We start from the raw sequence: 24,139 nt of genomic DNA on the forward strand, positions 1-24,139 counted from the left end.
AAAAAAAAAAAAAAATCAATTCTGCTACAAACTGGTGATATGAAAACTCCCTTTATTTGCAACCAGCTGCATAAGTTTTAGAATTTTAGTGAAAAAAATCCCCTAACATCTAAAACTAGAAGTAATGTACACTGTTCCACCTCATGGTCTTCTCTTCCACATAATAAAATTGTTCCATGAGGATTATTTTTTTTTAATTTTCAGTCTCCTTATTTTAATAAAAGCAATGCGATGTAACAAAAGCATATTGAAGCATATTGTGATTCACCTTACTCCTCCCCACCCCAACATATCTTGTTTCTTTAATGCATCATTTCATAAATCAGTACCATTAAAGCCTTAAACATAAAACTAATTCCGATCTGAAAAAGGTACAAAAAGGCACATAAAATCCCAGTGCTTCTGTACTGTAAAATTCAAGTGTAACTGAGCTCAATATTTTTTTCCAAACAGCATTGGATCACTGATATTCCACGGAGCCCAAATTGGTTTGCAGCCTATGCCAAAGCCTTCAGCAAGCACTTGTGCTAGTAGACTACAAAGTTAAAGCCTAGCTTCTGTATGCTTTTGGGGAATATCAGTTGAAATGTTTGTACTTGTCCAAAAAGAAAGTTCACTTTGAAGTTCAGTCATCACCTCCACCGTACATGTCAGCAAGTTTCTTGAAACGTGGGCCCCAGTCATTTAGGTAGTCATAGTCTTGCTCACCACCACTACTTGAGGAATTAAGAGAGCTCAAGGATCCAGCAGTGGAGCCACTTCCTTCATAGTCGAAGACTAAGAGGGAATCGTATGGTGGGGCTGTAGGATCATTGTCGGCTGCTTTAAGTCCCTGTAATAACGAGAGAGAGAGAAAAAAAGGTTAAGTTCTGTATCAGTGAGGCAACACGTAACTGGAACATTGCATTGCTGTTATCTACCAGCCACCACTCGAGAAAATACCGTTCTTGTTCTTCTACAGTTCATATAAACCAGAACGGCATGGTTCATGTCTCTGTAACTCCAGCAAAAACGTATTCCAATTGCCTTTAAAATGGACACATTTCCAGCATTTAAAGCTGGAAGTTTTGGAACAACTGCACACACTGTTCTAACAAAATCTTAAGAGAACATCACTGAACTTGGAATGATGCTAATAAATATACAGTTTCTGAGCTGTACAGCTCACAACCTGAGGCATGAGCAATATGGGACTGGTTAAATAGACAGATGGGGAAGGAGAAATAGGCATGTTTGCAAAGATTTGCTTTAACAGCTATCTCACATGGCCAATAACATATCCACTGACACTGCTGGCCTGCAGTCCATCTGTGTGTGCCAAGAGCTGTATTTAGTTAGTTCTGCAAAATTCATGTGCCTCTGTAGGCTGCTGTGAGATAAAGGTACAATATGTTGGCTTAAGCCGCATGTGTTTTGCCATTACCACCCATAAGATTCCACCTGCTCCTCATAAAACACACACAAAAAGAGACGCGAAAGCTAAATGCATCAATATAGCCATTTTTGCTTCCTTGTTTGAAAGTATTCAAGCTATAAACACACAAATATTAGGTCTTCAGTAATTTTAAACTTCTACCCTCTGAAGCTCAATAACCCCAAACTAAAACCAAAGCAAACTGAGCCAGGGAAAAGTAGAGCAAGAACCACACTTCTTCCAGAGGAGTGACTCCTCTGTTCAAACCTCCTAACGTAAGTTCAAACCTAAACAGTAAATTTAAAGAATATAAAGCAATTACTCTGTGGTGAGCCACACTTAGCCTGGAAAGACTTACGGCTTGAATATAACAGGCTACAGTTATAAGCAAATGCAAGCCCTCTTGTGTTTTGGATTTTTTCAGCCCTGTAGTTTCTTCCACAGGATTAGCAATGATTTTTCAAGATCTTCCACTTTCAGGATGGATCTATTCTGGCAGCTATTGATGAGGAATAATGTGACTGCCAAGGTTCTTTCAGCCTCAGCTAAGGCTTCAAGTTGCTCACTGTTAGATTAATTTTAACCAGTGCAATTTGTGCCAATTTTCCTGCTAATTTTTGATGCTCATTTATTTCTTTGAAAAATCGCTTTCTTCTATTCTTTTTTTGAAGGATTGTATCTCCTTTGAATTATTTAAGATGCCATTTTTACAAATGTATGTTTTAAACCAAACAGTGCATGACAAGAATGTGACATAACAAATGTCTGAATTTTTTTCCTTATAAATATATATACCTGAATTCATTAATTAAAACATATAGTATCAATAAAAGAAACCTGATTATTAGCATCTAAATCATTCAGAAGTGTGCAAAATGTACCTAAAATAGTTTTGCAAATCAATGCTGGAGAGGCCCAGCATAATTATCAAACTAATGACCTCCAATCAAGAACATATTTTGGATTTAAAGCGATCGTTTCGCATAGTACAACAACATCAAGCACGCTATTAATAGCCAGTATTAGAAGCATAATTTTGAATTATCTGATAAGAATAATTGGTGATGCTTGTTATCTTTCTCTTTGGAGTTTTCCATCTTGACAGCCACAATAAGGGCAAACGATTCAAGATTCCTAAAAGGCAACAGCAAGTATATGTTGGAAGATTTCCTTCGTCCAGCTTCAAAGCTTCAAACAGTTCTAAGGCTTTATCTTTATTTCTGCTGCTGAAGCAGAAATCTAAATTTAAGTCTTCAGCAGTCCTTATAGTATTCGCACCTTCACTTAAGCCTGCTTGGGGTGATGTACTCCCATGCTTTTTGTGTACAGAGGTGACAAGGAGGGTGAATACTTAAGGAGTGCTGAGGTAGGAATCTCAGGTGTTTCTGTGTAAAAGTCATTTACAAAGGGGGTTTGGAGACGAAATGTTACTTCCCTGCAGTTCTGCCTGGGAACAGCCAGTCAAGCACAGGATACTGATTTATTACAATTAACAATTCCTCAGACTCTAGATATAATAAACTTTAAGACAACAAAGTTCTCTGCCATATTCGTATGGCATGTTGATTAAGAAATAGCACAACTTTTTACATCCCTTCTGCTAAGCGTATTTTCTGAACTGCTGGGTACTACAGCATGTCTGAAGCTGGAGATGCTTGATGTCAGCTTTGGCAATGAAACTGGCTTATGAAACTCCCCTTAGTTTTAGTATTGCCATCTTTTTGCTTACTATGCCATTCCTTCCAGTACCACAAAGTGCTCTACTGGCATGACTGAGAAGGGAAAAATGATTCCCAGCGACTACTCACACTGTTTTTGCTGGAGTGATATTGTCAACCACTCCTCAAAAGATTCCTCAGTATTTCTCAGAGGTGCTCAAGAACTTCAGAACAGTGGATTTTCTGTTGTTTCGATTACCGATTCCTGATCTTGAAAACCTGCAGTTTCCACTAGTTACCTTCAGTTTGTGATTTAATTTACCTCAAGCTATGTCCTCTATTGATTAGAAATATATTCTTATTCACAAACTCTCCACCACAATAAGATTTCTAGGGACAGCATAGGTGATTTTTGAAAATGAGCTTAACAAAGCTTCTTCAAACAGGTCTGATTTATACTGCCTGCAAATCCTGAATACTCTTAGCATTAATTATGGTTCACATTCTGTAGGTTATGTTTTAAAAAGCTCAAAATGGAAAACAGTGTCTACGGAGGATTCTTAATAACACATGACTTGTTTGTATACTGAACTGGAAGAAAAGGAAGTTTTTCTGTCGCTCCCTTAAACTAGAGATTCATCTATCCTCTTAAACAGACAAAACAAGAAAGTCCCCAAGGTCATTTAGATTATGCCTGCAAAACATATTTTGATTATAAGGCACCTCTGGAACCTTCTTATTTTTTACAAAGTTCATGTTTTATTTTAACTTTGCAAGTGTAATAAAAATACTTGAAGGCTTTATCATACTTCTAACTTGTTTTTCCAATGAGAAGTTATTAGAACACTACAAAATACTCATACTTACACGTTTCATTGAATTAGGTAGACAATACAACTGATGACAGCTGGAAAATAATACACTGCAAGAAACAAAGTAAGCACAGCCAAACAGAAAAAGATGATCCACTAGGTCTTTTTCACCTTCTGTTCCTCTGTAATAGGATCAAGAGGAAAAAATACCCCATGCTTTCTCAGGTGGTGGTAGCTAAGTCCTCTAGTAACTGACACAAATGATGTACAGTTATTTTTTGCCAAGAAGTTGGAGTAATTTGGTAGCTAGTTTGAACAATACTGGCACTGTGTCTGAGTGTCTGAGGTACTGGTGAGCATTCAACAGACAGAATTCATTCCCATACCTGGGCTAGCATCCCAAAGGTTCAGTGATCAGCATCTCTGGGAACGGGGCCAAGTCCTCCAAAATACAGGACTGATCTCCAAAAAGTATTGCATGTTTTCAAGCCAGCAGAGTAAATGCAAACTTTGTTGCAGAGATACTGACAACTGAAAGGCAGCCCCTCCCTGTTCAGCTAGTGAATTGGTTAATTTGGGACATGGTCTGGGTTAGGGCTGAACAAAAGAGAAGTCACGGTGTGACTTGTCGCAGTGGAAGAAAGTTCTTTGCCAAACCATGCCAAATACGGATGCAAAGAAGTATGAACTTTACCATTTCTTATCTTGCTATGTCTTTTTCACAGTTTACCATATCTTCTGTCTGAACTATCATCCTAAAAGAGAAAACTGGCATCTTTAGAAAAGACATTCCCTTCTTTTATTCCACATAAAACTGAGAGATTTGAAAATTGAACAATTTGTTCAGGCATAGCCTTGCTGGGGTTGCTTACGACACGCGGCAAAGAATGTTAACTGAAGCAAATTTGAAAACCTGTGCAGCCTCAATGTTTATGCACAGGATACTGGTTATTTGGAATATTAACTGTAATAGTGACTACTACAGCAAACAACTAATTTTTTTGTTGTTCTAATAAACTTCTTAGAACCATGTTTGCCATGAGAAATTTTGACATAATACAAATTGAGATAAAACTACTGTGGAGAAATAAAATCTTCATTTTGCTCAGTGTTCTGGTAAAACAGAGCATAAAGAATCCTCGGCAATAACTGTGCACTTCAGAGAGGGTTAGGTAAAATGCTCCATAGTAAAACAAAATCAAAATCCTAAGAAAGAAACTCCTTACAACAAAAAGAAGCTAAATATATAATAATTGAAACATAGAATCTACATCATGTAGTTCCTTTCAATATGAGGAAGCAATTGATTACCAGTTAGGCTGCAGATAAAATTTCCATGCTTTAATTTTGTGTATAAATCTAATGTTAATTTTGTTTTTGATTGAATTATATTATTGCTATCATTTTACAATGCAAAACTAGCTGGAAGAACCTTTCTTTTTTAGGTGAAGAGGAAAAGGAAATATGCAGGAAGGTACTGAGCTAATACAACAGAAATCAGTAAGAAAATGATTCCTAGCTTGGTACTAAGATATAAACATGGGGTTAAATAAAGATAGAACCTACAGTTTCTATCCATTTATGACAGATTCTTCAGGAGTGACAACATACTGAAAAACAGCATTGCTGAAACAGTTTGCTGAGTAATTTTAAAACTGTGTAAGACTGGACAAACTGTCCCTTTTCTGGTTGTCGAGAATCACTCCCTCATTTCTCATCTAGGATCCATATAAGTGTCAACACTACTGCAAACATGAGGAAAATCAGGGTACTGAAGATCATAGGCTCTTTGCCAGCACTTGCCAGGTTAGGAACGTACAGGCACACTCATAGGAGAGTAGAAAGGGAAACTGATCATCTGGAAGATGATGAGGGTCCGTAAGGAAGTTCTTGTGCGTACACAATCTTGGGCATTTTGTTCTTCCATGACTCTACTTTATTACAAAAGTCAAATGTATTTGAAATATTTAGAAGTACAAGGTATGCAAAGATCCACTTTGCTAAGCCACTTCATTCTAATAGAGGTCTTCCACAAATCTGGGTACTCTTAAAATAACATCTAATTGGAATAGCTTACAGCTAGTCACCTTCCTTTACATAGTATTGCTGTGTATCTTATAAGGATAAACTCCATTTTACATAGCCTGCTAACACAGAAGAGACTTAAGTGTATTAGTCTGCTTTTTCCCTTAAAATAAACAACAAGAAACGTATCTGCAAAAACTGTTCTCTTCAATACTTATCCACCTAGTAACTGCCAGAGATACAAGAAAATTAGAGAATATAATTTACTTCTATTAATCTACAGAATACTGAATTACTAAACCATAATTTACAACTTAAAAATAAGGTTAATATTTGTTTTTCTGTAATCAGTGAGCATAAGAAATGCATCTACTGTCATAAGTTACATAAAAATCAATGATTTAAGATTGACAAGTGATTAAAATAATGAAACAAGTATTTGTAAATTATTACTTTCAGACGTGTGAATAATCTGGTTATAGTCTGAATCTTACTTACATTTATCTTTATTAATTTGAAGAATCAAAGATAATGCAAAGACTTTTAAAGCTCTATGACAAGTATTAAAAGCACTTACATAACATTTAATTTAGCTGCCCTGCTCACTAATCGTATTTGATGGAATTCTTCTGGCCTTACTGAACGTACAGAATTTCCACTACTATCCGGCTTCAAAGGGTAATGTTTGAGGAAAATGAATACGAACTACTTCTATTATTAAATTACTCTGAATTAATAAATGAATTTAGGCTAAACTATAATTTTGTTATTCTATTTATTACTTGGAACCCAAAGAATAATCTGCTTGAAGATACTGTGGTCGCGGCTGATAACGTATTATGAATGTAATTAATACAAATGTGCAGAAGTTAATTGATATATCTTCTCCTTCTGTTTGAATGAGTTAATTAAATTTGTCTGCACTTTAAAAGAATGTATTTAGTTCAATTTAGCAGGACAACTTTAATTATTTAAGTAAGTTTTTAGAAGTTATAATGTTCAAATTTAATAGCTACTCATGCAGAGTACAATTAAGAAAATATAAAACCTTACAGACCAGAGATGGAAACTCTTTCTCTCTTTTACCTCATTAATGAAGTCCCCAATGTCCCCAGGATGAGGAGCAGCTGATCTGACTGGATACTGAGGTTCTGCATGGATTGGCCTTTCATCAAGACGTCTGATTCCAACAGGTTTGATGGCATCTGGTTCTACAGTGTCAGGCTGCTGGAGCTGGCTCAAGTCATAATCCTGCAACATGTGAAGCAGAGAGAGTACGTTAGGAGAATTTTAAATGCTGCCTGTCAGCAGAAACATGAGGAAAGAAAACAGGGAAGTACAAGGAATCATTTCACCACAACTCTTATTTTCAGGATTGTAACACGTACTGAGAATAAGTCTGAAACATAGTTATTTCCAGGACATTATTTGATTTATACTCCATGAACCTACTGTTTTGATTCTGTTCCATCAGATTTGTAGTGGTTCTCATAAATTTTCCATTGAGAAGAAAGGATTTGTGTAGTACTATTAAGAGACTAAACTCTTCCTAGTAACGATGATCTACTGCATAGAGCAAAGATATCAAATCCAACTCTCATTTTTCTAGGGAAATAAACACTAGGCATTCTCATTCTGAAAAAGAAGCAAGTGTACTGCTCCGCAGTATTTTATAATACATTCAAGAATGGAGTTTAAGACTTCCTGCTGATTTCATGCAGCTTCTATAATATGAAAGCCAAGGGGGGAAAAATGTCATAAGAAGTACAAAGCTCCTCAGATTTAGCCTTAATTCTAGGCTTTTTCTAAAGATTACTTGTGGATCTGTTCATTAAGTACTTGATGCCACAGTTTCCAACTCCGGCAGACTGATGAATCTAGCATACCAGTAGGAATTTCAATAAGCAGTATATATGTATATTAATTTTTAATTAGATGAATATTTATGCATTTTAAGATAGATATTCCTGAATACTATTTGCACAGTGTGATGCGTTTCAGCACTGTCATTCACCTCGCTGCAGTCATGCCTAGAAGATAGTCATGCTCGAAGATGCCTTTCCACAAGGCACTGGTAAAACTGCAGAACAAAGAACTGGACTTAAAGGCTTAAACTAAAGTCAACCATCCATGAGCTACCAGCAGACTGGGGCTTAACGCCAGCTCTACTGTATTCCAGATATATACAAATAGTCCAAGCAGTTGAGAAGCATCCTTAAATAAGTTCTTCTATAATCTGTATCTATTTTTCAGTAGTGTTTTTCTAGTAAAACCTTATTTGCAATCTGAGTTTGCTGGGAGCTGTCTATACAGAGAATTACATTTTCATTGGTTCCTAACTGATTCCTGAGAAAGACATGTATACTGCTGCTGTCACTTCATGGAACTTAGGGGGCCTTTTGAGAGTATTACTTCACCAATTGTGGTCCCCCAGCACAGACCTTTCAACAGGAAGCAAGGACTGTTGACTGCAGTGAAAGCATTTTCATTGGGAGAGCTTTACTGTCTATCAGATCATTACACTTCCTAATTTGTTTCTCGGGTCCTCAACTGATTGCACACGAATTCATAGTCAAAAAGGTGCAATAGCTCCACTGAGATCTTAGAATGTAGTTTTGTATGTTTTAATTAAATTACAAGTTCCTCGGGGCAGAGCTGTAACTTTAACCCTTTGTTTCATCAAAACAGAACAGAATAAGTTGTTTCAATGAAGTCGTATGGATTGGAAGAAGTACAAGTAAAGAAAGTAAAAGTAAACTGAACTCTTTATCCTTTCCCTTTTTATTATGTAAAATAAATCAAAACAGTTTACAGACATACTATCAGAAAATCATATGAGAGTAGAATGTAGTTTTCGGAATTTATGAATATGTATTAAGAGTGCTTTTCATACACTTCATTTTAATGCTTAATATTTTCACATGAAGGAATTCAAATAGGTATGATTAAATGAAAAAAATATTAAAATCAGGAAAATCTCTCTAGTCATTTCAGTTTTATAATGCTATATATATATTATCTATAAATAATATATATTTATATTATTATAAACATTTTATATATTTATATATACATATATAAATAGAATAATAAAATGGCTTGGGTTGGAATAGACCTTAAAAAGAACAAGCAGTTTCAACAAGTTTCTTAGTGCCCCACTGAATACCTCCAGGGATGGAGTACTCAGAGCTTCTCCAGGCAACCTGTTCCAGTGTCTCACCACTCTCTGAATAAAAAATTTCCTAATATCTCATCTAAATTTCTCCTCTTTTAGTTTACAATCTATTCACCCATCCCCATACACAAAAGCTCGTTTCCTGATTAGTGGTCATACAGAAATACCATATTAAATGAGTCAGACAGAGTCCTCATATTTAAGTTTATTCTCCTGTGTATTTGTATAGTATGAGACATCTCTAAGCTTTACAGCTACAAAGACAGCAAAGATTGCCATCCTCAAGGCAACAGCAGGGCAGAATGTCTCTTTACATGGACTCCCTCTTTGGATTTCTTTTCTAGTATAATTTATGACGCTGCCTTCCAGACTTCTATCAGAGGAAATTTATTTTGCAGGTCTATTAAGTGTCTGGACAGGAAAAAAAGAGATCCATTGTGCTTATTACCACAGACTCCCAATTCTCCTGTATCATTAAAATCAATACCAACTACACATCAGTTAGGTATGGCACTCATCCACCATCTCCTGAAACTGGCTTAATGTCGTACAAACACAGCATCATGCAACGCCTCCAGCTGTTTCAATATTCTGTCTGAAGCCAACCCTACTCAATTACTGCAAAGTTAAAATAAATAAATAAATAAATATATATATATATATTTTTTTTTTTCAAAGACTCAGACTGTAAGCTGTAAAGGGCTGTAGAAATTCCATCTCTTTGCTCGATGTTGCATTCACTGCTAGATAAATGGAGAAACTTTTGCTGTATTATCTAAAGCTCCTGAACAGACTTTAAGGTTAGTCTCAAGCAGAGTTTGACATAGTTAAATGCAGAAGTAACAGCTAAAAGGAAAACTGTCGTATCAGAGTGAGAAAAAAACATGCTGAGGTAGGTTGGGACAGCATGCTTAGATTGATGTTCAGGGTCATTATTTCTACTCTAATTCAGAACCAGAAGTCAACAGCATTGTCCTAGCTTCAGTCTTCTTCCAAAGTTCATTCTTTCAATCTGCTGAGGGATTAATGAGGAACAAGAATTGGCCCTCTACTGAAAACATACTTGAATGATGGCATTTAATTCATATGGCTGATAGCTTTTGTCAGAGGCATTTATTTACTAATTTCTGTTAGTAAGCCCTAATTCTAGTAATTTTTTTCCCTTCCTTAAGTTTGGATTTGAGCAAATTCCTTCAGAAGGTTTGAATTCTTTTTCTTTAGACTTCTGGATAAGCTTAGATGGTTAATGGAAAGAAGAATGGAAGACTGCTGTTCTTTTTTTTTCCCCAATAGGGAGATAGCTAAAACATTAGCTTTTATTTATCTAGCAAACTCGGGCCCTCCAGAAACCAGAAAATTACACCGACCTGGTTGTCCAAGTCAACGGGAAAATGGAAGCCTCCATTTCAATGACTGGGATCTAAGTGAAGCAAGCTGAATGACCTCTCGCTTATAAAGGGATCTTATAGAACTATATGAGACAATACAGCCACCTTTTACAAAACTGGTGGCTAATGAGATGACTAGCTTATATTTTATCAGTATAACTTGATGTAACCCCAAACATTTCTGTTTCCTTAGTTAGCCTCTTTTGATATTACTATTTACTTTTACTGGCGAAAAAAAAAATTAAAAAAAACAAAACAAAACAATAACAACAAAAAGCAGACAACCAAAACCCCACTATCACCTGTACTGAAACAGAAGAACTTGTTTTTGATTTGTTTTTAGCTTTAAGAAAGGAAATAAAAATCAGGATCTCCTAAAAAGGTATTTTACCAGAAGCTGCATCTTGTCAAATTAAGTTATCCTCAAGCTCCCTTACCACAAAAGAAACGAACTTCATACCAGCCCAATTACAAATATTAATACTATTACCTATTCACTTAGTTTTAGACAGCTTTAAGCAAGGACTTGAACCATTAGTAGCTCTGACCTCACATTCCTGAAATGTGAGATCCAAGTACTAAATGTCAAAACCAGCTACCCGAGCCATAGAGATTAACCACTTTACCAGCTGTGCAGACAGAAGAGACCAAAAACTCCTAAAAACTTTTCTTTAAGAACCTTTATGCAGTAGTTGGAAGCATAGTTCACGTATCTCAACTTGAATAGAAGAAATGGCCAGAACAGAAGAAAATGCCATTTTATATTCCCTAGTAATCACTGATTTACAAAGAAAAAGAAAGTGCTTTTCCCTTAAACAACTTCCTCTTGTGCAAAGCGGCCATTCATTTAATGGCACTTGAGTAATAATTCCTCATGCAGCAGCCATCAGCTGCAGCATTGGGAGAAATATCTCTAAAGTACCCCACTTTCTGTTCCAACCAATCTTTGGAGGTTAAAAAAAGAAAAAAAAAAAAAGATAATCCAGGAGATAGAATTTCCCAGAAGCTTCAACTTGAAGTTAACTTTTTCTCCTGGATTAGCTGCTCTGTGCTTGAATTTTAGGAGTTGCTGGCAATAGCTTAAATTGAAAACGTATTACACTAACTAGACCGTCTCAATATGAATGCATACTGAAACAAAAAAGAATTCCAAATATCAGATTGAAACCACAAGTTAATAAATCCATAGATTTTTATGCACAGATGGGTTGACCTTAAAAGCAATCAAACAAGTTTTTGTTGTCGTTTTTTTTTTGTTGTTGTTGTTTTTTTAAATCTCTCATAGAAAGCAAGCTTTGGCTACGTATGTATACAGGCCTGGACATATGACTCACATAACAAAAATACAACACCTGTTTCTCATTTTCAAAGCATATGGCCTTTATGAAAACATACAGAAGTTTTGATCTATTCCCATGGAAGAAATCAATTTAATTGTCACTGGTTCACTTAATTTGATTATGACAGCTGTAAGTGGCATTCACTGGACAAAACCAGATGCAGTGCTCCAAAGCAAGTAAAGCAGCAATGGCAGAAGTCTGCATTTCACGCATCCATTTTACAGGATGGTATCTTAGTATAAACCCAACTTTATTTCAGTGTTGAGAGAACAGACCAAACTATAACTTGAATGGTCACAAACGGTCACGGATAAAATGCATGGCCTGCTCCTCCTCCGTGTTGCTAACTACTGTCTACTCCAAGAGAGAATTGGGGCAGGGGGAGCAACAGAAGAAAAATTCAGGTGAAAATTCAGAAATTTAAAAGTTTTATACAAATAATGAAAAGGAAGTGAAAACCAACCCTTTAATCATTCTACCCCCAAACCCCAAACAATGCTGAGCAACTTGCACATAAAATATTGCTCAAGTTCTGCAAAATGCTCCTAACCCCCTAAATCTTTCATTTACTGAAATAGGATTCCCAAAAAGGAAAAGCACGTGGGTTTGACTAGATTCAGACTGCAGGTGGGAGTCTAGTTACAGTATCTGCACTAACAGTTGGTCTTTATTTGCAATTCATTTTTTATTACTTTCTTCCATATTCCTTTTCCCATTTGATTTTATTGTAGATAAATCTAAAGCATTACAAGTTAATCATTTTTAAGATAACCAAGAAGCTCACTTATCTGTTTTAATAAAAAAGGTGAAAGTTAAACTCTAACTGCAGATAAAACACAGTAACACTGACGTAGGTTCTAGACGGAATAAAATAAAATACAAAACAATTCTGTAATGGAATTATGGAAACATTATTTTTCCATGATGAGATAAAGATTCACCAAAGAATGATAATAATTCCTCCACAGGAGCACTGCATGAGTCACTCACTCAAGAAACAAGGTCTAAGTAAGCAATCACTATCCTCAAAATAACTTCCTCCTGTTTATAATATTACAGATGCCTAGGGATATCTTAACAGCAGTTGTTTTATTCATTATCGTTTAAGTTTTTAAATGAAATATTTTACAGTCTTAAACGTAATACAGAATAAAGGTTAAGTAGTGAGAGTAGATGATCTGAACACTCCGGATGGTAAAATATAATCATATGGATTTATACTGTTGATAAAGTAGCTCAGAAATATTGTTTTTATAACAGAGCTTACAATAAGATCCAGCATATAAAACTGACGTAATCTTAAAACACCAATATCAAGAAAGTCATGACATTAAGAAAAAAAAAAAAAACAGAAAAAAGAAACAAAGATTAAAATACAAATGATTACTTGGTACATTTTTTTTATCAATGACACACAAATGCTGGAATAAAAAGCTATCCTTTTTCACAAATGAGAAATTCCTGTTTAGAATTTAGATCCATTCACACCTAAAAGTAGACTGTTATGTTTTTATCATATTTAAAATAATTGCTATTTTATTTCTCAATATTAATGTGTAATAAAACAGGAGAAAAAGTGAGCTATCGACTAACATCTGAACAGACTGTAAGGAACAGTGATTTAGGAAGGAACAAGCAGAATTCTTAGTAAGAAAAATACTTAATGATAGCAAAATCACTGCTTTAGAAACTCTTGTATTTGAGTGTGATAGTCAGGTTAAAACACATTCAGGACAGCCAAAAATAAATAGTTTCAAGGCATACTCGCTGTTCTAATTTGCATCAGCAAGACCACTTGCATAACTATGCACTATTAGAATTCAGGAAACATCATAGAACTGGACTCAAAGGAGATGTGAGGAGCATCTTCCATAACGTACTATAGAAGACTCATGAAAAAAACAATTAAATAGTAAACAATACGTATCACAGTTATCAAGCTGATGTATGCATCAAGTATCCCAGTTGAGCAACCACTGCCTCAATGTAAATCACATAAGTGGCTTGAGGGACATGGTAGAACGCATTAGTGATGTTTATAGGCTGTGATCTGCCACACATGCAAACTATGTGGCAGACGTGCTAAGGGCTTTAACACTCAGCCAACATAAGGTTTTTGCACTTAGAATTGACAATAGTGTTACGAGCTGAGTGCACATCATGCCACCAGGACTATGTCAGTCCTCTGTCTCTCACTCACACCTCCTGTCTGCTAACAATTATAAGCTCCACACCATGCGGCAGTTCATTATGAATCAAGACGGTCGCTCCCAGCTTCATAATCTGCCATAACTTGTCAGATTACTTGGTAATGTTCATTTCAGAATATGGCAAACTGTAATGCCCTTGCCACAAATAGCTGGGTTAAACATTCAGAGGGAATAAAAGCCCCCAGTCCTTCCCAAAGCAGTCTCACTTACTCCTGTGCAATGGTGGCGACCCAAAGTAACTCATGGTGTGACTCCAACAGGTAGCCAAATTGTCAGAACTAGAAAATATTAAACAAAACTCTGGGAAGAATAACAGACTTTCTACCTGGAGTATCTCTTCCCTCTCTTAACACTCTCTCTCCTTTCAGCTGCCAGAACAGTGGGGGGAAAAAAAAACAACAAAAAAAAAAAACCCCACTCCTACTTGGACAATATGAATGTTCTAGAGCTTTCAGAGTCAGGTTTTAAACTTTTTTTTTTCCAAAAAACAGAATTTCAAGCGAAAAAAAGCCAAAACACTTCTTGTGTTGACAACACTCTGCAGTGGGAGCAGGTTGACATCAGTTATGAATGACAGATATACAGCTTTTCTGGCTTAGGGAATTAAATGCATTTTTCTGTACTGTGCAGATCACACAATCCTGTGTAGATCATTCCAAGCTAGAGACAAACAACGAATCATTCTAGAACTTCAATTTTCTTTACAACCATTCAGTCTGCCAGTGAGCAAAGCAGGTCAAGAAGGCCTCAGAGTGGATTAACAGGAGACACAATAAATTGCTCTTTGATGACAATCTTCACATCACAATTAATTCAAAATTCTAGTTTGGGAAGGGGGAGAAAACACACCAACACAAAAGACGACAAAGCATTCTGCCTCAGAGGAAGGAGTTGGAATTTGGAACTAATCAAATTTGTTACTGGATACATTACTCTGACTGCACAAACAAAGAATTTGAAAGCAACATGCTGAGCATGCTTTAGGAGAGTGTTGTGACAGCTTGGAAACCTAACTGAATAGCATTTAAAAGAAACAAACAAAAAATCCACCTCCTAAATAAATAAATGACCTTCCAAGAACAAACCAGAAGTCTGAAAGTAGTTTGGTTTAGGATCCAAAGAATCTTAATTTTATCACTTTAGACACATCTTTGGAATCTTATCAACCAAGTCTTCTGGTCACCTAAAATATCTGCATAAACAAGATGACAATGAGGCCACACTGTGTAAACCTTCAAGTATTCATTCAGAAGAGTGGGTAATTTTAAAAAAGCCTAAATAATTTGTTATCAATAGGAATTTTAAATGTAAAGATTATGAAAATATTTGAACTTCTGAAAATATTCTGTGCTTCCACTGAGACTTGCGAGAAGCTTTGAGCATTCCCCTTTCTTTTTCTGCATGAGAGGCATCCAGGTTTCGATGGCTCTGTGATCCTGAGCATTTTTTGGCACCATCTTCCACCTAGGCTGCTTGGTCAATCAGTGCTGATCTTGTTCGGATAAGGCAGCAACAAACATTAATACTGACATACATATGTCATTTGCTGATCATCTGCAGATCCAAGGCTGACATTAAACATCTTTTTCTTCATTTTAATGGAACACTGGCCTGATGAGGCCTCATCCTAAAAACCAGTTTTTGAGGGAAGTCTTAAATGCTTTTTTGGAACACCTAACTTTGATACTTTAACTTTTTAAATTTGGGGGAGGAAAAAAAAAAAGCCAATGCCTAAATAGCATTTTACATTGCTTTGCCTGTACAGGGTTGCAAAGATGAGGTAACTATTTGTAGGGAACTTGTTAGGACACTAGAAAAGCTTGGCATACACTGTTCTTAAATCGTACATAAAACGTGTGCAAAACTGTTTTATAAGAAATAACAATAATGTTAAATCAAAATAGTAATCTTCCTCTTTCCCCAGAGGGTTGAAGAGGGAGGAAAGAAGGAAAACAAGAACAAGTGAACCTAGGAACTATGATCATCTAGTTAAGCACCAACAGGACTCTACTTTTTTTCCAGGAGCGAACCATCAAGTTAATGAATTTCCATGAAAAGCAAGACAGAAGATATTGAGACCATCCAATATAGATAGAGAAATTAGGTGCCAACATTACAGTTTGTGCTCTCTGTTCAGACACACGATCACTTTTACTTATCCTTCCTGTGACATTTGGTATGTCTGAAGTGTATAAAGATCTTTTAGATCCCTGCTCAAGGGATCAAGAGAGTGACCAGTGTACCTCAACAACATGGTTGGTAAATACAATAATAAGTTCCCAACAATGTCCTTAAAACGTACCTTAAGAAAGCAGGGTTTTTGTGGCTAGAAATCTTTTTTTTTTAAATGAAGTCCTTGAACTTCCCTATATCTTGGTGCTTCCTCGACTCGTTAGAACTGATTCTCATTTCCCTTTTCTTACCAATTTACTACTGCACCAACAGTTCCTCCTTTCACTGCATGCACTACGCTCATTCACAGGTTGTGAAAGGCTGCGTTTCTGGATGGTTTACATCCTGCTAATCTTTAACTGTGTTCACAAAACGTTACGTCCTGCTGCGCTCCCCTGACTATCTCTCTGATAAAAACAGCACATTCCCTGCTGAGGAGCACTGTGTACAATGGACAGAGAGACTCCAGCACTCTTTTCAAATGATTATTTTACTCTTCTCTATGCTGCTACTACAAGGCTTAAGGTTTCTGATCTGCAGACACAACCTCTCCCAACACTCTAATAGTATCACCTACAATTTTCTAGCCAACGGTATAAACACTGAAAACTTTACTGACTCTATCCTGGGGACTGTGTCATCAATAATTAAAAGCAAAACTACATAAAAATTGCTAAGCAGGTCCTCCAGGGAATTGTGGGTGGACAAGAGCTGGGGATACATGAACTGGAAAATTAGTCCTCACAGGACAGACTTTTCTTGTTATCTTCTGTGCAGTAACATGCGCAAGCTGGATACAGTTCTTGTACTCAGTCTGTACAATCAAACTGGAACGTATACAGTCTCAAAGGATTGCCTTCAATTTATTAATATAAATGATTTTCCAAAACTGCATAAGCTGAAGTTTCCTTTGCAAACTGCTTAAAAACAAAGTTATGCGGAAAACCCAGGAAGTAGGATCAGGACCTGGGGAAATGCAGGAAACCTGAGAGATAACTAAGGATAACCAAAATTTCAGACAAACCAACAGAAGAACAGAGGGAAGCCACACGTGTCTGTACCAGTGAAGGGAGACACTTTTCAGATTAACTGAAGTGCCAGATGAACATGACTGGGGATGTGTGGAAAAATTATACTTGATTTTTCAAGGCTTTTTACTGGAAAATTTCTTAGGCTGTATTATATACACTGTTCCCTTCATAATTATTACACTTGCTTCTACCAGTAATAATGTGCATTAGTCTACTGTTTGTCACGGTTATAAAGCGCTTAACAAATCTCCTCTGAAGGAAGGAAACCACACTGCTTGGAAATCCACTAACTTTGAGAGAGGCGGAGGGGAACAGAAAGAGGGAAAAAGTAGTTATTCTTAGTATATACACATCAATCCTAGTCCTCTGACATATCAACAATGGTTCAACCAGAGGTGATGTGAGAGTAAATGCATATGGCACCTGCCTGGAAAGGTATTTGAATAAACACAGATGTGCCCTGACAGCTACTTGAAACATAAATACTTTCCAAGCTGAAATCCCAGTAGTGGCCAATCTGTCAATAGCCCACATTACTGTATATCCAGAAAAGCATTCACCTACCAATAAACAAGGGTTGTATTTGGAACAGACTGTATTAGCCACTCTGTACTAGTGATTCTGTACAACAGGATCCCAGACAAGAAGCGGAAGTTTACAGATTACTCCGAGAAGGGATTTTTATTTTAATTTAAGAATAACTGCCTTGGTTGGAATATGGCAAGAATACCACGACTTTTTTTAATGGTGTAAGTCAGCATGCTATTGGTTTTACATATTACCCAAGAGACAGAAAATTTCTGTCTGTGCAACTGCAAAAGCAACACGAGAAAGCAACGTTTCTTTTCAGGTTTTTAAAATAGTACTCATTGTCTTCAGTTATGCACAGATTAGCTACGTATTACGATTTGTCAACAGAAACAAAATGAAGTGCAGAGCGAATTATGAGCCTTTACATAAAAAGTATTCATCATTCCTCACCTGATCTTCTTCTCCACCACCTTCTTCATCGTATTTCAGAATGTTGTCCCTCACGTCATCTTCTGGATCAATTAAGAGCTGCTTGGCCTGACGCTCCTTATCACGGCGTTTCATCCATACTACGAACATCAAAACTAGAACTACATGGCAGAAAGAGATGATAAACATGCATCTTGATTCTAAAGCATGGAAAATTGTGCAAATCTAAACCACACTACTACTGTTATATTTTGTTCTGGATGAGACATTTCAGTATTCCAAGATGGCTTTCTATTTTCAAATTTAAAAGAAGATAGCTTAAGCTGAAGAAGTTTAAACTTAGGATACTATAAGCAACTTGATTTGGAAATCAATCACGTATTACTTCCCTAAGTCACAAATCTGTACCTGCAAAATAAACTTGTCATAAAGTAAGAAAAAACAAGTATAATGAATCACTGAATTCAGAAGGAAAGAAATCCTTCCAATAGTAAAAAGAATTCTAGATTACACTGCCTGCATTTTTCCCTACTATACCCAAACAATATATGGCACTTTACACAGTGGCATACATTTTTAATCATTCATTACCAATATTTTTTCTGTTTTACTGATTGTTTACAATCTAAAGCTATTAAAGAAAGCAGAATAACAAAGAAAACAAAACAAGAAAGAAAACAGAATAAATATATGATTTTCTAATATACTAGGTAAATTTCTAATTACACTGACACTTCTTTCCATGAAGATAGTTGTATCTTGAATGTAAACATATGAAGAATGTTTAAAAAAAATGCAAAAAATACCTTATAAGATGCAGCCGTTTCATTAAGTGTCTGCCAAACCAATATCTGACATTTTAGGAGTGCCTTGTACCAGGAAAATCACTGTGCTGTTCTTGTGTTCAGCTATTGGCTTTGTTTGGCTCAAAGACTCTCCCTCATACTCCCCACCCCCATGACGCCTTTCCATCATTTTCTATGTTCTGGACTAGTGCACAGTATACTCTAAACAGGTTAATCTTTTTCTCGTGTTCTACCACAATCAGAAATCAGTTAACCATAGTGTGTAGGAGAGCTGGCATCTAATTTACTACACTGGACAGATACTTAGTCATGATGTTTAGTCATTTCCCTTATTGAATGTGCTCAACACAAAAATAAAATACTAGTACAGCTTTATGTAGTACTTGAACAAATACACACATCTCTTTTTCCTGCATGGCTGCCAGCTTGTCAGGCCTTATATGAAGTGCTGTGATACATTACTTTCCAAAATCATAAAATAGCCTACTTACATTAATCTGACACACAACAGTAGTAACGCCAGAGCATTCCTCAGAGGCTGTGCAACCTACTGTGGGTCGTGCCAAATCACACAGTACCAACAGGACCACAGACTAAATGTCTGAGGGCTAATCTCATCTTCGTCCTGGTCACTCACTGATGTAATATAATATGTGCCCTTGGGCACAGATGGAAAACTTCCTTCGTAAGCTCAGCGTGGGGACTGTGAACTTGACTGCCAAGTATCCACGCAAATGCTAATTATGACCTTTCTCACAAACTCCTAATCCATCAGAAAGTTTTCATATTTGTTCAACAACAGTTTCTGTATTTGAATCTTTAATCCCTCCCTGGTCTTTGTCAAGTTACATGGGATTGAAACATAAAATGGCAGTTATAATACAAGAGTAAAAGAGTCAGGATTGAGAGATCTACTTACTGAGTAAGATGATGATACAAAGCAGAATTGCAATGATGGCACCAGTGCCCAGTCCCGCACCAACAATCCGGTCAACATCAGTACAGTCCCCATTTATGTCACATTGGCAAACTTTCACTTTCAGCACAGAAGTGCTAGATGCATGTGGATTTCCAGAATCTGTAATTACTATGGGCACATCATAGATACCAGCCTCTAGGAACCTGATCCTTAAAGATAGCTGGGCATGATCACCTGTGGGTGAAAACAAGGCACTTGTTACAAGGCAGTGTATTGCTCATGTTGTTTTAAAAAACAAATGGCAAAAATGGCTTTCCATATTGCATAACTGGGTATTAGACCTACTGAGTGCATGACTTCCTTACTGTAAACTTCCTTAAAATTTATTCTTCTCTGGGGAACTTGTGCCAAAGTTCTTTCCTATTTATGTTAACCAGATCAGCATGTATTATGAGATAACACCAAAGTAGAAAACAGAAAAGAATATGCAATAGTTCCTTTAACACAATTAAAACTTCTGTAATGTTAATTACCACTAATTCGAACAATGGTCCAATTCCTCTTAATACTAGGAGGTGAATCAGGCAGCTCAAAGGCAAATGGGCCTGCATTTGGATCAATGTCAGGGTCTACAGCAGTGATGTTAATAGCATTAGGCTGCAGGGTTTCACAAGTGGTGGCTTCTTTCGGGTTCACTTGGGGAGCATTATCATTGATGTCCAGCAAGTATATCTGAAGTGTGCCAGTTCCACTCATTGGAGGAATTCCTTGGAGAAAAAAGAAAAAGAATCAGGTATTGAGCCTGTTTACAGTTGTAAAATCAAATCTTAACAACACTTCTCAATTACAATGCACGTTTTGGAATTCTGTCTTTACCGAGCTAGTCTAACGCTGTCAATGTTCCTGCAAACACACGAATAATCATGTAGTCTGCCTTTTGAATAACTGTCCTACCAGCAAAATTCAACACAACTGCTGATTCACAGATGAGGGGAACTCCATCACTTTACTTGAACAAATAGCTAGGTTCATTTTTCAGAGAAGTCCACCTCAAATGCTGTAGAGAAAAACGTGTAGAATTTGCTGAAGAAATTCTTTATTAAGTTGGGAGACTTACTATCATCCTTCATCACATGATATTTAAATTCTTTCTAATACTTACTTTCAGCATGTGGATTCATACTTCTAGACACTTGTTATCTATACTGAACGTGTGACGCTTCCTTAAACCTTGCTAAAGTCACACATTTATGAGAACATGTAGCACTGAATTTCTCGGTATAATTAGCAATAGTTCTCATTCCTCCTGCTGTACCCAATAAAACCTCCTTCCAATTCCATTTAATTTTACTCTCCAGAACAGGGCCAAAAGGATAGAAATAGCTGACCTAGCTTTGTTATACTGTACTAGTTCGCATAATTTTACCATGTGTCTTCTCTCCAAAGTAAACAGCCTCAGCTTTCTCCTCTAATGTGAGAATACTACTAAATACAACTGTCTATCTTTCCAGTACTGACTATAAACAGCACAACATCCTAGCCACTCTCACAGGGCTAATTTCTGAGCGGAGATCTTCATTAACAAACTGCCAAAGAAAAAAACACTCTTCCCCTGCACTACTGCAGTCAGAATATGGAAAAATACAATCCATGACCCCCTTCAACGAGCTACTTCTCACAAAGTCATCAGCTAGTCCTGCTGTGAATCCAACTCAGCCTAGTGCAATCTTATGCAGACTTTTTCAGTTTTCTGTAAGCTTGACTGATATAACAAAACCAGTGCCTTTCTCTGAACTTATTCACTTATTTTTCAGCTGCTTCACAAGTAGCTGGAAACTATATGGAGCCTGATACTAATACAGGCTTCTGATTAGATATATCCTAAGCATATCTTGTTTTCTACCCAGAAAGATAGAATCACATAGAATATATTTTTGAAAAAATATACAAAGTTGATACATACCATTATCAGAGGCAAGAAAAGTTGCATTATACATATTGTTTTGCACATATATCGATTCTCTGTCCAAAACAGCTGTGGTTGTTATTTGTCCATTAACAGGGTCAATTTTTAGCCAATTTGCAGGATCCGAAAGTTTTGAGTACCTGTGTATTTTAACACAAAGATGTGCTATTTATTTACCAACATAAATATTGACAATAAACATAACGTAGATTCTTGAATTTGTATTCTGAACACATTTTTGTAATTTGGAGTCATTTTATAAAATTTCCATTTGTTAAGCTTTGTTTCTAAAATTAACGAAGACGCATATTCAAGAATCTCAACATAGGACTGTTCTAAAGTGCCCTGCCATGCATGTTATCACATTACTTGAGTAAACCATACAATTACCATAAACTACATAATATCTACCTTCAGACTCAAAATACTTCACTAAGGATCCCTCTTGCTTGTTCTATACCTACAGCATTGATGATACTTTTATGTTATCACAGTTTTGAAAGTAGGAAAGGTGGAGAGAAGTAACAATGTACAAAGGGCTGTTAACAGCAATAAATTATTCTCATGCTTTCAGTATCACTCAAACTTAATTTTCTAAAGAGGCACTGGTTTTAATGAATGTTTCTCATGTTCATTTGAAAAAAGAGCATCTTCCAAAACCATCCTTCAATCTATCAAATTTGACCTTTGACATTAATCAAGTGAAAGCCATCTTAGCTCACTAAAAATGTATATATCCTGAGAGTCTTATCATCATGTCTACAATGCTTACATCCAGAAAAAAGCATCCTACCAGTTACAGCTAACCAATTTTAAGTGAAAATAAAATTTTAAGAACCTTGGAACCTCTCTGAAAGCTGAAAGAAGTCTTGGAGTTTTCTCTATATAAGCTAAAAAGCTGTTGGCTAAACTAGGAAATGGGTTGCCAAATATGCTTTAACACAGGTGCGTACCTTCACTCTACCTTGATGAAGGTAGCATTAGAATTTGATCCTATTTATAGACCTATGAACACTAGTCAGGTTATCTTTTCTTCACAGCCAAAAATTCATTTAGACAGTGCTGCTAAAAAGCTACAGAAGGTATTGCTATAGCTACGTGTTGTGGTAAATAGAATCACTCCACAGTCTCTATGCTCCTCACATGCTCTAAAAAACAGATATACCGCGTTGTATTTGTTAAGCAACTGTAAAATGTTTATACAGACCTTAGAGAGGTTTGCTGCATGTAACGATCTGGGTCCCGAGCAGTGAAAGTTGTCAACATGCTACCAGCAAGTAGCCCTTCTTCTTGACGTACAAGCTTGGGATTTGGAACAAAATATGGACTCTCATTCACATCGATGACTGTAATGGACACCGTTGCTGTTGACTGAGGAGGATGCTGAATCCCCTTAGCCAAAGGCACTTGATTTTCTGCAGCTACAGTAAGTACAAACATCCTGTTGGTCTCAAAGTCAATGGGCTGGGAAAAGAAAAGAGTGGGAAATGTTAACATTTACTCACAACAGTGTTGGACATGAAAAACATTTTTACTTTAAAGCACATTTTCAAAGCAATACTTATGCTGGTTTTCTGAAAAACAAGAAAAGAGCTGAAAAGGAAGACAACCAACATAATACCTCAATACATACCTGGGTTGGGGTTTTGCTCATCAGCAGTAGCAATTGTAAGGTTAGAACAGCTTGAAAGCTTGGCATTTCTTGGATTTAACCTGCTTGAGTACTGCCATTACTTACAACTGAATAAACAGTTTCATCAGAAGATGACATAGGGAGTCCTAGCTTGTGGCACTCATTTAAGCAGATGTGCCTTAAGAGGAGTTCTCCAGTGGAGAGACTTTCACTATCATAACACAGAAAGGCAAGCATCCTATAAACAAGATCACAACCATACCTAGCCTCCTAGATCATGGATTCCCATGTCCTTCTATTTTACAAGATTGCAATCCCAGCTAACCCCACTGCTGATATCCCTACTACTTCCATTTTCAGAGTTCAGATACCCTACAGTCTGCGGACTTCCTCACTGAGCCAGAAGTCCAGTTTAAGGAGGAGTAGAGACAGTCTGAAGCTAGAGTTCCTTTGTTGTGCTGCACATGGCTGAGGCATTTCTTAAGACCTGATTCTCACTAGTGCTACGCACTGACCTGCCTGCACTAACTCTAGACTTACTAAGGCAACTGGCACCTGACAGCATGAAGTCAATCAAGAGACAACCCAATCTTCATTACAAGTTGGCAGATCAATTCATTGCACTGCAAA

General features: G+C 36.6%; 1 protein-coding gene across 1 annotated transcript in view; it reads right to left on the reverse strand.

The window, feature by feature from the left end:
• Positions 1 to 32: 32 nt before the first annotated feature.
• CDH2 (cadherin 2) overlaps positions 33 to 24,139 on the reverse strand; it is a 102,132-nt gene continuing 78,025 nt past the window's right edge. Inside the window, exons 9-15 of the mRNA XM_010708857.3 lie at positions 23,084 to 23,340; positions 21,874 to 22,016; positions 20,444 to 20,677; positions 19,911 to 20,144; positions 18,207 to 18,346; positions 6,996 to 7,160; positions 33 to 832 (exon numbers count right to left, since the gene is read on the reverse strand). Coding sequence (XP_010707159.1) covers positions 626 to 832; positions 6,996 to 7,160; positions 18,207 to 18,346; positions 19,911 to 20,144; positions 20,444 to 20,677; positions 21,874 to 22,016; positions 23,084 to 23,340 — 1,380 coding nt within the window. The 3' untranslated portion in view covers positions 33 to 625. The remainder of the gene's footprint in view (positions 833 to 6,995; positions 7,161 to 18,206; positions 18,347 to 19,910; positions 20,145 to 20,443; positions 20,678 to 21,873; positions 22,017 to 23,083; positions 23,341 to 24,139) is intronic.

This window comes from Meleagris gallopavo, chromosome 3, assembly GCF_000146605.3.
Source record: "Meleagris gallopavo isolate NT-WF06-2002-E0010 breed Aviagen turkey brand Nicholas breeding stock chromosome 3, Turkey_5.1, whole genome shotgun sequence".
NCBI lineage: Eukaryota > Metazoa > Chordata > Aves > Galliformes > Phasianidae > Meleagris > Meleagris gallopavo.